Here is a 14,450-nt window from a genome sequence, read left to right on the forward strand (position 1 = left end):
GCCGGAGCCAGGCGGAGGGAGGAAAAATCAGAGAGGAGAAGGAAGGGAGAAGAGGGTTTCCTTGGCTGCGGGGCTATTTGTAAGGCCGGAGGAAGCTGGAGACTTTGGAGCGCAGGAGTTTGATGAAGGAGCGGGGCAGCATCTCCTTGTGCTTCTCTGTGTACTTGAAGTAGTTCTGGGGGTGCGCCAGCACGTCGAAGAAAGCTTTGATGAGCTTCTTGTCCTGCAGGGAAGCCGAGCCAGAGGGAGGTTCAGCATCACCTCCATGCTCCCCTGAAGCCCCAAGGGCAAGGAGAGCAGGAGGCATCCCCAAAAGGAAGGATGCCCTGGGGGGTTACAGACTTGGGGGCTCACCTTGAGGATCTCCTGGTGGTTCTCAGAGGCATAGAGCCTTCCATCCCGCACGATGTCCTCCACCAGCTGCTCATAATCCTCTGCCAAAACACACAGGGCATGAGCTGCCACTTGTCCCCAAACCTCTGGCCTCCATCCTTCAGTCCACTCCTCCCAAACGCACTGGAGGTGTGAACTGCAGGTGACCTGGGTCCCAAACTGTGGGGGGAGAAGCACCAGGGTGCTGGGATGGCACCTCCCTGTGCTCACCATCGTAGGTGACGTAGGGGATCTGGAAGCCCCGGGCACTGTTGGCTTCGCTGGTTTTGAAGTTGATCCAGAGCTTGCGGGAGCGGGCGGTGAAGGCGATGGGTCGCTCGTAGGTCTGGCAGGTCTCGTAGGTGGTGATGGAGGATGGGGAGGCTGCAGGGAACAGCAAGGGGACACAGGATGCTGCTTGCCCATCAGCAGAGCTACCCCCAGCCTTACTGGGTCAAGGGTGGCATCAGGGATGGGAATTGTCCAGTCTGGGCAAGGCTGAGTCCCCACTAACCCTCATGTTACATACCAGGGATTGTTATTCCTTCCTTGCTCTGGAAAGCACCAGATAGGGCTTTTAACCCCCAAAATGGAGGCTGAGGCCCAGGTGTGCAGCCCAGCCCACGCACATCCCCCTGAGATCCAGCAAGACCCCCAGATGGCAGGGTGATGCTCATCTCCCCACTCACCCTGTCCCCAAAACTCCCCTCCTGCTGCCCGGGGATGCACCTTTGTCCCTCTCTGCCAGACCCGAGCCTTTTCCCGCCCAGCTCCTCCCCTGAGCACCACGGCCTGCTCGGTTACCTACAGTTTTTCCGCATGACCAAGACGTCGCCGCACTCATCCTCGGAGGGGAGGAAGATCTCGGGCACCACGATGAGGATCTTGCGCTTGGGCGGGGGGTTGATGTTCCAGGTGCACTCGATGTTGGCGGGGTAATTCCCCGGGTAGTTGGGGGACTCGATGTAGCCCGTGTACTCCCCCAGCTCCCCTCCACACTGCCGGTCTGCAAGGCAGGGACACCAGTCCAGCTGGGAACCAGGGCACTGGGGAGGAGTGTCCCACTGGGGGGGGTTTGCTGGGCAAGAAGGGCAGTGTGGACCTCTCTCTAGTCCTAAACACATTCATACTCTTAACCCTAGCAACACTCTCCACCCCCATCCTATTTCTTCTTCTATCCAGCAACCTCAAAAACACTCCCAGCACAATTACAAACACAGTCAAAACTTCCTTCCTAATCAGCCTGATCCCAATAGCAATCTATATCCACTCCAGAACACAAAGCATCACCTCCTTCTGGGAATGAAAGTTCATTATAAACTTCAAAATCCCCATCAGCCTAAAAATAGACTTCTACTCCTTTACCTTCTTCCCCATTGCACTATTTGTATCATGATCTATCCTACAATTTGCAACATGACATGTAGCCTCAGACCCCTACACTACAAAATTTTTCACCTATCTACTATTCTTCCTAATCGCTATCCCCATCCTAATCATCGCCAACAACCTATTTGTCCTATTCACTGGCTGAGAAGGAGTCAGAATCATATCCTTCCCACTAATCAGCTGATGACACGGTCGGGCAGAACCCCCCATGCCTGCCTGAAATGACTCCAAACTCTACAGGATTTTAAAATACTTTTGAAGGAGGACCCCACACCTGCCCCCCCCCCCCCCCCCCACTTCTGCTGACCCCAGCTCGCCTACTTTTGCACTGGGACACGGAGGTGGAGCCGTCGAAGTCGGTGGTGGTGTTGCCGGGGCAGGAGATGCAGTAGTTCTGCCGGAAATCGGGCTGGTAGGTGCCCACGGCGCAGCGGATGCAGCGGTGCACGCTCGTGTTGTAGTAGTGCCCAGGGGAGCACTGCACTGGGGGGTCAGGGAGCACAGGGGCCGTGTCAGCGGCTGGCACGGCCGTGCTGGGCGCGCCCGTGCTGGGGACCGGCCCTGCCCTACCTTTGGTGTCGCAGTCCTGGAAGGACAGGGCTCCCTCGTGGCGCGTGGTCAGGCCCCCGCCGCAGGGGAAGCACAGCGCCCGTCCCACCTCGGGCTGGTAGGAGCCACGGGGACACGGCTGGCAGGGCTTGAAGCCATCAGCAGAGTGCTGCCCAGGGGGACACTGACCTGCAGGCAAGGCATCGCTCGGCCCTGGCACCCCACACGCTCCCCTGCCCCATACCCAGATTGTCTTCCCCCTCAGCTGTGGCACCACCAGTACACCCAGAGAAGTGCTGCCCTTCCTGCGGTGCCCTCTAAATAATAAACACCCAAACCAGCAGCTCCTGTGAGCCCTGGGGATGCTCAAGGCTCTCCTGCCTGCTGGCCAATGGCTGAAATTGCAGCCCTGGACACCCCCTGAGCGTGCCCCGAGCCCCGGCTGTGCCCCCCTTACCGGTGCAGCCGGTGATGTTGGTGGCTCCGATGGGTCCGAAGGTGTCGCCGCGGGGACACAGGTCACAGGAGAGCTGCCCCTCCCTCTCCTGGTAGGTGCCGGGCGGGCAGGGCACGCACTGCTCCGTCTGCCCGTGGTAATAGGTTCCCTGCGAGCAGCTGACTGAGAGCCGGGGGGGACGTCGGTGATGCTGCGGGCGCTGCCACCGCCGGGTCCCCTCGTCACCCCGCCTCGCTCCTCCTTACCACACTTGCTGGCCAGGCGCTGCTGGCCCGGCCCGCAGCTCTCCTGCCGCTCCGGGGCCACGCTCAGCTTCCGGGCCACCTCGTACTCCATCCCCGAGAAGCGCAGCAGGAACCGCTCCTGGTTGATGGATTTCTTCAGCGCTTTGATGGCCGACTTCAGCTTCTTCTCCACTCGCTGTCGCAGGCAGTGCAGGTTGCAGCTGGCTGGGTGGTGCAGAGGGGAATGGGGGTGCAGGAGGGATGCAGTAAGAAGGGAGGGGTGCAGAGGGAAGCCCAGAAGCATTAAAACCATCCCCCAAATGCTCAGCTGCAGGTGCTGCCCAGCGTGTGCCAATCCAGTGCAAGATGAGGACTGGTTTATCTCTCCTTGCTGCATGGGGATGGCATCATGTCCCTGCTCCCACCCAGGATGTGTCAGGCCAGTGCTGTGCCCACCTGTGATCTCCTCAGGCTTGATCTCTGCCTCAAACTCCAGCGTGATCCGTGTCACCTCTTTGCTGGGGGAGTTGCGAGCCCGGCGCCCCTTCCCCTTCTTGGACGAGTCGCACTTGAGGTTGACGAAGGTGACCTGGCAGTCAGAGCACGGCGCCGAGCCACCTGCAGGGGGGGACAGGTCAGCACCCCCTCCCTGATGGGCACGGGCACCTCCCCACCCTCACAGCTCACCTTGTGTCCCTGCCCTCCCAGCCTCCTCCTGCTTGCCCTTGCTCCGCGGGTGCAGGTGGCACTTGGCATCCTTGATCTTGAAGGAGGCTTTCTGCTTGACGGGGGCAGCCACAGTCTCTGAAAGAACAGGTGGGTGCTCAGGCAAGCTGGCACGGCCCAGCCAGGCTGCTGGCAGCCGTGGGCACCCCAGGAGCCCCCTTACCGAGGCACTGCTGGCTGCTGTTGGTGGCTCTGTGCTGGCCCTGCCGCAGCACGGGGGTCCCACAGCTCACTGTGTAGCTGCTGTCGGACTCTGGGAGGGAGAAAGGGGAGTTGGCTCTGCCAGGGTGATGCAGGCAGGCTGTGCCATGGGGGGACGATGCCCAGCACCCTGCCATAGGGATCCTGCACCAGGGACCTGGCCCGTGGATCTGCAGCCAACAATGAGCCCTCCTAAACAACAGCATCCCTCCCTCCCTCCTGCACTCTGGCTGTGCAGCCACTCCTCTCCCCTCAGTTTGGGCCATGCAGGGAAATGAGGACCCCCTGCTCATGCTGGTGGTAGCACTAGTACCAGTACCTGGCAGGAATCGGGCCTTGGAGGTGCAGGAAAGGGCACAGCTGTCCTTCTTGCCCATCTTGTTGCAGGTGAGGGTGGCCCGTGGTGGCACCGAACCCGGCAGGCACTTCACCAGCTCCAAGGGACAAGCACCAGCTGGTGATGACAATCAGGGATGCCCATGGCTGGCACAGCTCAGAGACCCACGAGGGACCCCAGTGCCCTCCAGCTCATGGGGGATTCACCAGGGAGGAGATGGTGCCAGGGTGTGGCACAGGGACCCCAGCCTGGCATCCCAGAGCCCCCAGCTCCTCCCTGGCCCTGCTGGCTCCTGGCCTGACATACCCACACAGTCCTTCTTGTTCCAGTGCAGCTTGCAGCCAGCAGGACAGGTACACTGGTAGCTGCCAGGAGTGTTGATGCAGCCGAATTTGCAGCCACCCCTGTTGATGCTGCACTCATCGATGTCTGTGGGGACAGAGGGAGGGACAGTGGCTGACGGGCAGTGGGGACCCCTCGGCTCTGACACTGAATCATTGCATTTTCTCAGGACTGGGATTCTGGATGGATAAATCCAAGCCCAGCTGGGGCACCTCTGCACCTCAGGGCACTTCCAGCAGTGCCAGCTCCCCCAGCTGTGCCAGCTCCACGGGGATAAGGGACAGCCCAGCTCCCGTGTCCCCAAGGGCCAGGCAGGGTCAGGTGCAGCCCATCCAGGCTGAGCCCAGCCCCAGCCCCTCGTGGCACAGCAGACAGACCCGACACGGAAGCGCTTAGAAACGGAACCCGAAAGGCTCAGCCCTGGCCCCTCTCTTCAGCAGGGTCTGAAATGATGCTTCAGGTCAGGGATGGAGCTGTCCCTGTCAGAGCCCTCCCTGCCCAGCTCGCCCTCACTCGGGGCATTGGTGGGAGCCATCAATCCCTTTGCCACCTCGGACAGTGCCAGGGGCTCACGCTGACCGTGTAGCTCAGAAATATCCTGAGGGTCGCTGCCCCAGCCCCGGAGCCCCCGGGCTCCCACCCCGGGCCGCCGGCACCGCTGCCACAACACGCTCGGCAGCCCCTGCGGAGCGCGTTCCAGCCACCTCCCGCTGCCCGCCCCCGCCCTTGGGAGCGATCTGCCTTGTGAAATTTAAATCAAACCCTTTTGATGTTCCACTTCCCACCCCGTCACAGCGCCCTGCCAAAAACGCCGGGGATTTCTCCCTCCCTCTCTCCCGCTGCAGACAAGTCGCAAATTGTTCCTGTCGCTCTGTTTGAAGTTGCAGACACCAGCGAGTCTGGCTGGGAGCCCCATCCCTGCCCGGGGTGTGGAACCGATCGTCCCCACGGGCCCTGGGGTGGGCAGGGTCCCCAGGGGTCCCATGGCAGCCGCACCCGGGGCTGTCCCACCCCTGGGACCCCAGCGGGGTCCAGCTGGCCCTACCTCCGCAGTGGGTGAGCCCATAGAGCGTGTAGCCCTTGTGGCAGAGGCACTGGAAGCTGCCGGGGGTGTTGATGCACAGGTGGTCGCAGGTGCGGTCGAAGGAGCACTCATCGATGTCTGCAGGAAGGGCAAGGGGAGGAGGTGAGAGCTGGCACGGCAGAGGGGCCGTCCCGGGCTCGGCACTGTCCCCTCCCTGCTCCAACAAGCTGTGATGCTGAGGGACCCTGCCCTGGTACCCTCTAAGGGTCCAGAACCAGATTGCTCTGGGCATTCAGTGCAATTCTGGGCATTCAGGATGCTCTGGATATCCAACACCAGTGTGCTCCAGAGCCCTGGGCTCCCTCTCTGCCCCAAGCTCCTCCTCACCCACGGCACCAGCATCCCCCTGCCACGAGCTCCTGCAGCCCCTCTGCGCCCCAAACGGGCCAAACAGGGCCAGCATCCCCCTGCCATGAGCTCCTGCAGCCCCTCTGCACCCCAAACGGGCCAAACAGGGCCAGCATCCCCCTGCCATGAGCTCCGGCAGCCCCTCTGCACCCCAAACGGGCCAAACAGGGCCAAAATCCTGTCCCTGGCACGGGAGGGCTGCAGGAGCCCCCGGCTGCTGCCCGTGCGGGGCAGGGAGGGACCGGGAGGATGCCAGGGAGGGACAGGGAGGATGCCAGGGAGGGATCAGGAATGCTGCGCGGGCAGGTCCTGCCCCGGGACGGTGCCAGCAATGCCTGCTCGGCCCCGCGGGCACCTCGCTGGGGCAGGGAGGCCCTGGCTGGGAGGTGAACCCAGCCCGGTGGGCTGGAGCATCATTTCATTGGCCTCATTAAGTTAATTGCTGCGCTCACGTCAAACTCCCCGAGCACAGAGCCTGGACGGAGATGAAAGCAGTGGCAGCCCCGGAGCTGCCAGCCCCTCCTTCCTTCCCGGCCCTGTGTTTTCAGGAGGGAACGCTCAGGCTCAGGCACACCTGCCGTGCTGACCTCGGCCATGGGCTGCGGGGGCAGCACTGACCTCCTGGGCTTGTGGGAGATGAGTACAAAGATGTTGGGACAGGGAGAAAAAGGTGGAAGAAGCCGCATGGAGCAGCCAGCTCCATCTGGAGCGAGCAGGAGGCATCTTCTCCCCATTCCTGCCCTCCCAGAACTGGGAACCCTGGCAGCTGCCTGATTGCTGGCTTTAGCTCTGCAAGAGCCCACAAGCCCCCAGCTCTGAGACTGAAGGGCTAAGCCCCAAACCAGAGCCTGAATCCCAAGCACTAATGCCCTGAAGGATGCACGCAGTCCACAGGAAGGGCAGAGGAAGGAGCAGCACTGCTGCTGCAGCCATGGGAGTGCAGGGAGGGGCAGGGCAGGGCCCTGGGCACTCAGTGCCCCTCACCTTGGCAGTTCCTCTCGTTTATGAGCAGCTTGTAGCCCTTCTTGCAGCTGCACTCGAAGCTGCCCACGGTGTTCCTGCAGATGTGGTCACAGCCGCCGTTGTTGAGCCGGCACTCGTCGATGTCTGGTGCGGACAAGGGACACCCAAGGGTCACACCCTGGCTGGGATGCTTGGCCAGGAGAGCCCAGGGCTCCCCTCTGGATGCTGTCCCACCACGAGGGACAATGGAGGGAGCCCTTTGGGCTCTGATGGTCAGCAGGAGAACGTGGCTGGTGTGGTTTGTTTCCCATTAATCACAAAATTTACTGTTAGCAAACAACGTGTGAGATGGAAGGGGACCAGGAGGAGGCAGCAGCCTGCCCTGTCCCTCCACCCCCCGTGCTGGGGCAGCAGCTCTGCCTCTCTGGGGCTGAGGGTTTCTTTTTATGACTGTGAGGGAGCAAGCTGTAAACCTGCCTGCAGCCCTAATAAAACCCCAGACACAGGGACGTGGCTCTGGGTTATTGCTGGGAACTGCAGAACTGGAGAGGGGTGGGTGCTCTGATAAAATACCAGGGACAAGGGGTTCTGGAAGCAGTCAGCAGGTAGACAGGCAGCCAGCAGTGGGACAGGCTTTCCTTTCAGCTGGGGTCAAGTTCTGAGAGCTGCCGAAAGACACAATGCAGGCACTGGCCAGCCCTGAGGGGGGACAGTTTGGGGTGCAGGGAAAGCAGGGACCTGGTGCTCAGACCTGGCTGGGCAGCGCCCCAGGAGGGACCTGTGCATCTCACACCCCCAGAGCAGGTCTGCATTCCCTGCACGCCCAGCCCTTCCCCTGGGGCAGCTCAGGCACTGGGGTGTGGTGAGATGGGACAGGACCCTCCAGCCCCACAAGGGCTGCCTCAAACTTGACCTGACCCCCTTTTCCTCCTCCCCACAGGCTTCCCAGGGCCGTGGGGCCAAGCATGGTGTCTGCAGCAAGGCATCCCAGTCCCCATGCAGGGGGTGATCCCTGTCCCCACCCCATGGATGCAAACACCAAGCCGGTGAGCACTGGGGGCCATGTGGAGCTGAGCTAAATCTGAGCCTTTTCTGGGGGCACTGAGGACACAACGCGGACCTGGGGCACCCAGGGGTGAGCAGCGAGCCCCCAGCCCCCCTCACACCCACCTACCTTTGCAGGTCTTCCTGTCAGGCTGGAGCATGAAGCCCATGGGGCAGCTGCAGTGGACGCCGGTGGCCGCGTCGTGGCACTTGCTGTCACAGCCCCCGTTGTTCACAGCACACGTCTCTGCACGGCAAGGGGACACAAAGGCTGGGGTGAGGGACCCCTCAAAAGGCTCAAAAGGCACCCAGATGTCCCCCATGGCACGGCCTGGGAGGGGCAGAGGGTACAAAGCTCCCTCAGAGCCCGTGGAAAGCTCCCTTGGCTCTCACACAACACCAGCGAGGCCACAGGGGCGTGAAATGCTGAACACATGGGGCTGGTGTGCCCCACAGACAGGCAGGGCCTCCTGGGGGCCACCTCGGGCAGCTCCACAGAGGGGGAGCTCAATTTCCCAAACTGGGGAATTCAAAGGCACAGCGCTTGTGCCAAAGCAGCCAGACACGGGTCCTACCAGGCTGCAGCTCCCAGGGTGTGGGTGCACAGCCCCAGTGCCACACTGGGGTGGCAGGGGGGTCCTGTCCCCCTCACTGCCACCAAGGTACCAAGCCACAAAGCCAGGGGTGACCCTGTGCTGTCAGCCCCTGACCGTTACCCACTGCTCAGCCACTGAGATGTGTCTCAGGCTAATTTGGGAGACGCATCGTGTAATTAAAACACACACTCAGAGGCAGGCAGCATCAGTGGAAAAAAAAATCCAATTGAAAAAAAAAAAAAAGCTAATTATTTCAGTATTATCAAAGTCAGCTGTTGCTGGTAGGACTAGAAGGGACACTAATTTAAATGAAGCATTTTCAGCTTGACAGCTTCCCTGTGAGATCAATCCTCAATTTCAACCCTAACCACCAGAACAATGGTTTGAAGTGCATTAAGTTGTTCACAAAGGATAATAAAATACTCCTTTCAGAAGGCTGGTTGCTTGGATAAATGAGGCATTTGGGCTTCAAGGAACCCAAGATGAAAATGCCTTGAAGAAATTCCTTGGAAAGAGCAAATCCCAGGTTCTCCTGCTCTTTGCAAGCACCACATGGGGTAGGAATGACTGAACCATCCAACCATTTGCCGCGGGGCCCGGGAGCTGGGATCGCTCTGTGCTCGTCTTGCCACTGCTATTTTTATGATGTCCCATAATAAGAGAACAAAAGGGACCATTTTATGAAATTAATCGCCAGCACAATTACAAAACCTAACGGCAGGGGAAGGATTTCTGCAGATATTGTTCCTCCAGCCAGGTCCTCGCGCTGCCCGGCCGTGCCAGGGGACAGGGACACGGGGCGGGGGACACCGTGCCCAAGGGAAGGGAAACTTTCTGAAAGGGAATCGTTTGTTCAACGCCAGCCTTTGTTCCAGCAGCTGATGCAGGGGCAGCCCGGGGAGGATCGATTTAACAGGGTCAGCGCTGAGATGAGGGGATTGGTTTGGCTCAGGTGCTGCTGCCAGCGGGATGGAGCTGGAGGAGCAGCTGCAGCAGGGAGGATGGGGCTCTCCAGAGAGAGAATGTGGTGCCCTGGGCACAGCCACTGTGCTCACAGCCTCCTCCAGCACTGTGAACCCCTCCTGGCTGCTTTGCACCTTTGGGAATTTCGCCTGAGGTTAAAGCCGGTCCCACTCACCATCCCAGGGTGGGTGCCCAGGGTGGGCATTGGGTGTGAGCTCGGTTAGCACAGCCAGAGCACCACTACAAGAAAGGGGAAACCCTGTTGTGGGTTGGCAGAAAGCTTGGAGGGGGCTGCTGGGGTACCTGTGGGGCACAGGAGGTTGGTGGCACAGGGCTGGGCTCTGGATTGCCCCGGGGAGCAGCAATTGTTCGGCGGAGCTGGCAGCCCAGGGTGACTCACCAGCCACCCAGGGCTTTGGTGAGGCCTCCATCGCTCAGGCAGGGACAGGACAAAGCTCCACACACACACACACATACAAACACACACTCAGACTCTTTTCCACCCTCCTTACAGCCCAGCTCTGCCTCACTGCTGTGCCATGGCACCCCTTGCCCCGCTCAGCACCTCAATGCTGGTGACACTCTGGCCTCACCTCCACCTTCTGAGAAGTGACAATCTCAGCAGGATGTGAGCCCACGAGCCAGAGGGGATAATTCCATGATAATAGGGCGCATTACAGCTGGGCTGGCTGGAGCGTGGTGATGACGCAGATCTGGGGTCCCCCCTTCACCCACCCCTGTGTGAAAGGCTCTGCAGAGCCCCCCAAAAGCTGCAGTCTGCGCTCCCTGTGCTGGGTGTGCCAGGAGTTTTCCTGCACCCAGCACATCCAAGAACAAGATTCCCCACCACAAACAAGTTGCTGCACCTTCTGCCTCAGTTTCCTGGGTGGCAGATCAGAGGCATCACCTTACCTTTGTGAAGGGCTTGGAGACCCCACGGGGATGCAAAGAAATCCCTGGGGAGGTGCCCAGCCCTGCAAATGGCCATTGCAGCCCTGCCATTGCATCTCTCTGGGCTGAGAGCCACTGTGCATGGCGAGGCCAAGCCCTGGGACACCCTGGAGGTCCCACAGGGGACCATCCTCGAGTGGGTGGGCTCTAGGAAGGGGTAACTGGGAGCGCACAGCACAGAGATGGGCACAAGCATCCCCCTCCCCACCAGGCAGCTCCTCCTGGGTGTGGGGTAACCCTGCCACAGCCACAGCACAGCAGATTGTCACCCTGGAACAGGCTGGATCCACCAAAGCAGCGTGAGAGCCCCGTCTCATGCAAGCACAGCAGGGGAGGGGTCCCTGCCCTGTCCCCCAGCCCTGGGCTGGCCTGGCACTGGGGTTTGGAAGCAGCAGCAGCGGGGCAGGGTTAGTGAGACATGCGGTCAGGCAGCAGCTCAGCCCCCAGCCCCGCCATGGTCTCCAGAGGAGAGACCGTCCACGGTTAGACCCCTTGGTAGAGATAGAGAGAACAAAAATATTTACCATTAGAAAACGTCTCAAGGATAACGTGTTGCTGGAAGTGTCTCTCCCCTGTTTAACATTATAAAAAAGTGATTTAGAAACAGTGTCCAGCAGGGAACTCGGTTGGTGTCACACATCAATGGGTTCAACTCTGCTGCATTTCCAGCCTGGTGGAAACTGTCCCTGTTTCCCTTTGGGCTTCTTCTCTCCCACCTCCCAAGCATTCGAGGTCCCTCAGGCTCTCCAAACCCCCTCCAGCTGTGCTGGGCTGGTTGGAGCCCCATGCGAGCGGGAGAAGCGCGTTGTGAGCAGCGTTAGTGCAGCCTGTTAGTGTGGGGAGCCGGGTCCTGGCCGGGAACAGAACCAGAACCACAACCAGAACCAGAACCAGCCCGAGGTCATCCCCGAGCAGAGCACGCAGACACACGGGCATTGGGAAGGCAACCACATCCCCCTGTGTCACTTGCACCCTGCGGATTCAGCAGCCAAGCCAGCAGTGAGCCCAAACCTTGGCTGTGTTTGAGCCTCTCAGCCTCCCCTGTGGGTCAGAGCACCCCAGAGCTCCCAGCACTGCCAGCCCCCCAAACTGGGGAGCACTGCAAGCTGCCTCGGTGTGGGTCAGGAAATCAGCCATAAAACCTCAGCTGGGTTTAGTTTCCTTCCCCATCTAACTGTATTTCTTCCCTTTCCACCCCTTCCCACTCCACCACAAGCAGGGGGCCAGCAATAGCCCTGCTGCACCCCAAATATGGGTGGGAGGGAGCGGCAGTGATGCCCTGGCTAATAAATCTTCCTGGAAAGCCAAAATCTGCATCAACTGTGACAGCTGTTTTTGCATCTCCCCGCGGGCACTGCACCCTTGGCTGCTGGAGGGCTGCTTTATGAGCTTTTTTAATTCCTTTTTTTTGTTTTTTAAAGGCTGCTTTTGGAGCATAAATATAAATATTTAAGGTCATTGGCTTCCCCTCCCGGCTCCCCCTCCCCCTCGTGCCTGCAGACATGTTGGGAGCCATTAGTGATGGCCCCTGTGCTTAGAGGCATGTTCCTCATTATCTGCATTTTTAAAAGCAGCAATAAAAAGCAGAAAAATGAAAAACACCGGCCGTGGCCTAATGAAACTGTCACTCAGAGGGGCTGATCGTGCTTCCTGCCTCGTGGTGTGATCTGAAGGGAACCTGGACCAGGGGCCTGTCCCGGCAGCCCATCAAACACACCGCGTTCAATTTCAAAGCCCGTGGCCCGGGGAACGACTTTGCGTTTCCCCTCGCTGGAAACTTTATTCCCCTTGAAATGATGAAATATTCTGGAGGAAATGGGGAAGGGGCGGTGAAGGGGGGCAGCGTGGATAGGGGAGGGCTGTTTGCTGTGCCCCAGCCATAAAACGAGAATGGGTGGGTATAAATATCCGAGCAGGTACCTCGGCTGTAAATCTGCTGGCAGGGCATCCCTGCAGGGCAGCTGGAGGAGCACAAGCCCTTGGTGTTCCCACGGTGGGGCTGGGGATCAGGAATGCCCCAGGCAGTGCAGGAGCTGGGCAGGCCCCTTCCTGTGAGAGGGGACTGCAGAGCCCAAAGGCATGAGACAGGCGTGGGGTGCTGGTGGGCTTTGGGCTGGTGCTGCTCCTAAAATCCTCTAGTGCAGTGTTTGATCTCCCCTGGAAAGGTGGACAAGGGGAGAGCTCACAGGGATGCTGGCTGTGGTGGGAGATGCCTCCCCAGCACAGGGACAAAGAGGGACACTTTGGCCAAGGACGAGAGGATGGGTGATTTTGGAAACCCCCAAATCCCACCCTCACGCCTGTAGCACCCAGGGTCTGAGCGCAGAGACCACCCTTCCCCAGCAAACAGACTGCTCTGATGCATCCCCCAAACCACGAGGTGCTTTGGAGAGCTGCTCTCTCTCACCCCCACACCCAGCAGGTCCAGGGGCACCCTTGGTCCCAGACATGCCCGAGCCAGACGCCGCACACAGAGCCCCTCATCCAGGGGGAACCCCCCAGCGGGCACCCCCAGGGTCCTGAGCTCCCCACCCAGGCACAGCAACAACCCCCGGGAGGCTCCTCAGAGTGGGGACAGGACGCAGTGGCTGTGGGGACAAACACGAGGACGGCGGGGACCAGGGGCTGTGAGCGCTGCCAGCAGCCAGGAGGGGTTGGGACCCACCCTGGGGGACAGCGGTGACATTAAAGCAGCAGCGAGCTGATGGGGAGCAGGGCTTTGCTGGGGGCTCAGCCCCAAACACCCCTGGAGCTGGCAGGGAGAGCCAGGGGCTCAGGGGGGATCCTGTGCCCCGAGGACGGAGCCGTCTGCGGAAAGCACGAAGGGTTTTCTGTTCGGGCACAGCAGGGACACGGGCAGCCAAAACCTCTCTTGCTTCCAGTTCCTTTTTCTTTTTCATTTTGCAGTAAGAACTCAAATGTCTCAAGCAATTGTGGACTTAATCACTCCCCAAATATAACATTTTTTAAATCAAAGCAGCTGTTAAACAGCACAAGCATATGAAACCAGTAAAACTTCTATCTCTGCTTGATGTTTTACAATTTGAAAACACACACAGGAAAAGGACAATTCTGGGGGTGGTTGAGTTGTCAGGTTGTTGGGGTTTTGGTTTTGTATATTTTTTTTTTTTTTGCAAGACAATTGCTCCTGAGCCAAGGCCCCACAACACCAAGTTGGAACAGATTGCCATGGGCAAACCTGCCCCCTCCACATGCCTGCTCAGAAGCTGCCAGGGACAGCGACAGCAACAATTCCCAGCACGAGGACACCCTCACTGCTCTCTCTTCAGCAGCACAGAAGCACAGCTATGTGCCCCCAGGTGTCCCCTCAAGCACCACCAAGATCACTTCTGCTCCCTGTGGCTGTGCACACACATCCCAGGTGCTGCAGCATCCCTCACACACAGAGCTGAGCATCCCCGGTCTCAGCAAAAGGAAAACGCCCAATGCCTGGGGAAAACCTTCACCAGGCCAAGGACAAATCCCCCAGGGAGGAAGAGGAGCCACCCCACAGCCCAACCCCTGTGTGGGTGATGCCCTGACCTACCTATGCACGTCACCCCGTCCGAGTGCAGCAGGAATTTGACGTGGCAGCCGCACTTGGGGCCCTGGTCGGTGTCATCACAGGTGTGCTGGCAGCCCCCGTTGCCGTAGTTGCAGGTCACTGTGGGAGCAAAGCACCAGTGTCACCACGGCCCACGATCCTCTTCCTTGTCACCACGGCCCCCGATCCTCTTCCTTGTCATCACAGCCCCAGCTCCTCTTCCCTGCCTACCATCCACATGTAGCACATAAAGCTGGCTTGGAAACACCTCATCCATATCCTCAGAGACTCCCCTCCCTCCTTCCCTTCCTTCCTCCCTCCTTCCCTCACAGATAATTCCTAAAGCCCTTCACTTTCCCT

The 14,450-nt window shown here is 59.7% G+C and overlaps 1 protein-coding gene across 1 annotated transcript in view; it reads right to left on the minus strand.

Annotated features, from left to right (window-relative positions):
• The window catches only part of SCUBE3 (signal peptide, CUB domain and EGF like domain containing 3), a 28,972-nt gene continuing 14,522 nt past the window's right edge, over positions 1–14,450 (minus strand). The window contains exons 6-23 of the mRNA XM_059487918.1: positions 14,094–14,210; positions 11,071–11,118; positions 8,167–8,283; positions 7,014–7,136; positions 5,643–5,759; positions 4,562–4,684; positions 4,238–4,372; positions 3,881–3,970; positions 3,679–3,795; positions 3,448–3,609; positions 3,013–3,216; positions 2,768–2,929; positions 2,332–2,499; positions 2,083–2,244; positions 1,181–1,378; positions 604–756; positions 355–434; positions 1–223 (exon numbers count right to left, since the gene is read on the minus strand). Coding sequence (XP_059343901.1) covers positions 74–223; positions 355–434; positions 604–756; positions 1,181–1,378; positions 2,083–2,244; positions 2,332–2,499; positions 2,768–2,929; positions 3,013–3,216; positions 3,448–3,609; positions 3,679–3,795; positions 3,881–3,970; positions 4,238–4,372; positions 4,562–4,684; positions 5,643–5,759; positions 7,014–7,136; positions 8,167–8,283; positions 11,071–11,118; positions 14,094–14,210 — 2,426 coding nt within the window. The 3' untranslated portion in view covers positions 1–73. The remainder of the gene's footprint in view (positions 224–354; positions 435–603; positions 757–1,180; positions 1,379–2,082; positions 2,245–2,331; positions 2,500–2,767; positions 2,930–3,012; positions 3,217–3,447; positions 3,610–3,678; positions 3,796–3,880; positions 3,971–4,237; positions 4,373–4,561; positions 4,685–5,642; positions 5,760–7,013; positions 7,137–8,166; positions 8,284–11,070; positions 11,119–14,093; positions 14,211–14,450) is intronic.

This window comes from Ammospiza nelsoni, chromosome 23, assembly GCF_027579445.1.
Source record: "Ammospiza nelsoni isolate bAmmNel1 chromosome 23, bAmmNel1.pri, whole genome shotgun sequence".
NCBI lineage: Eukaryota > Metazoa > Chordata > Aves > Passeriformes > Passerellidae > Ammospiza > Ammospiza nelsoni.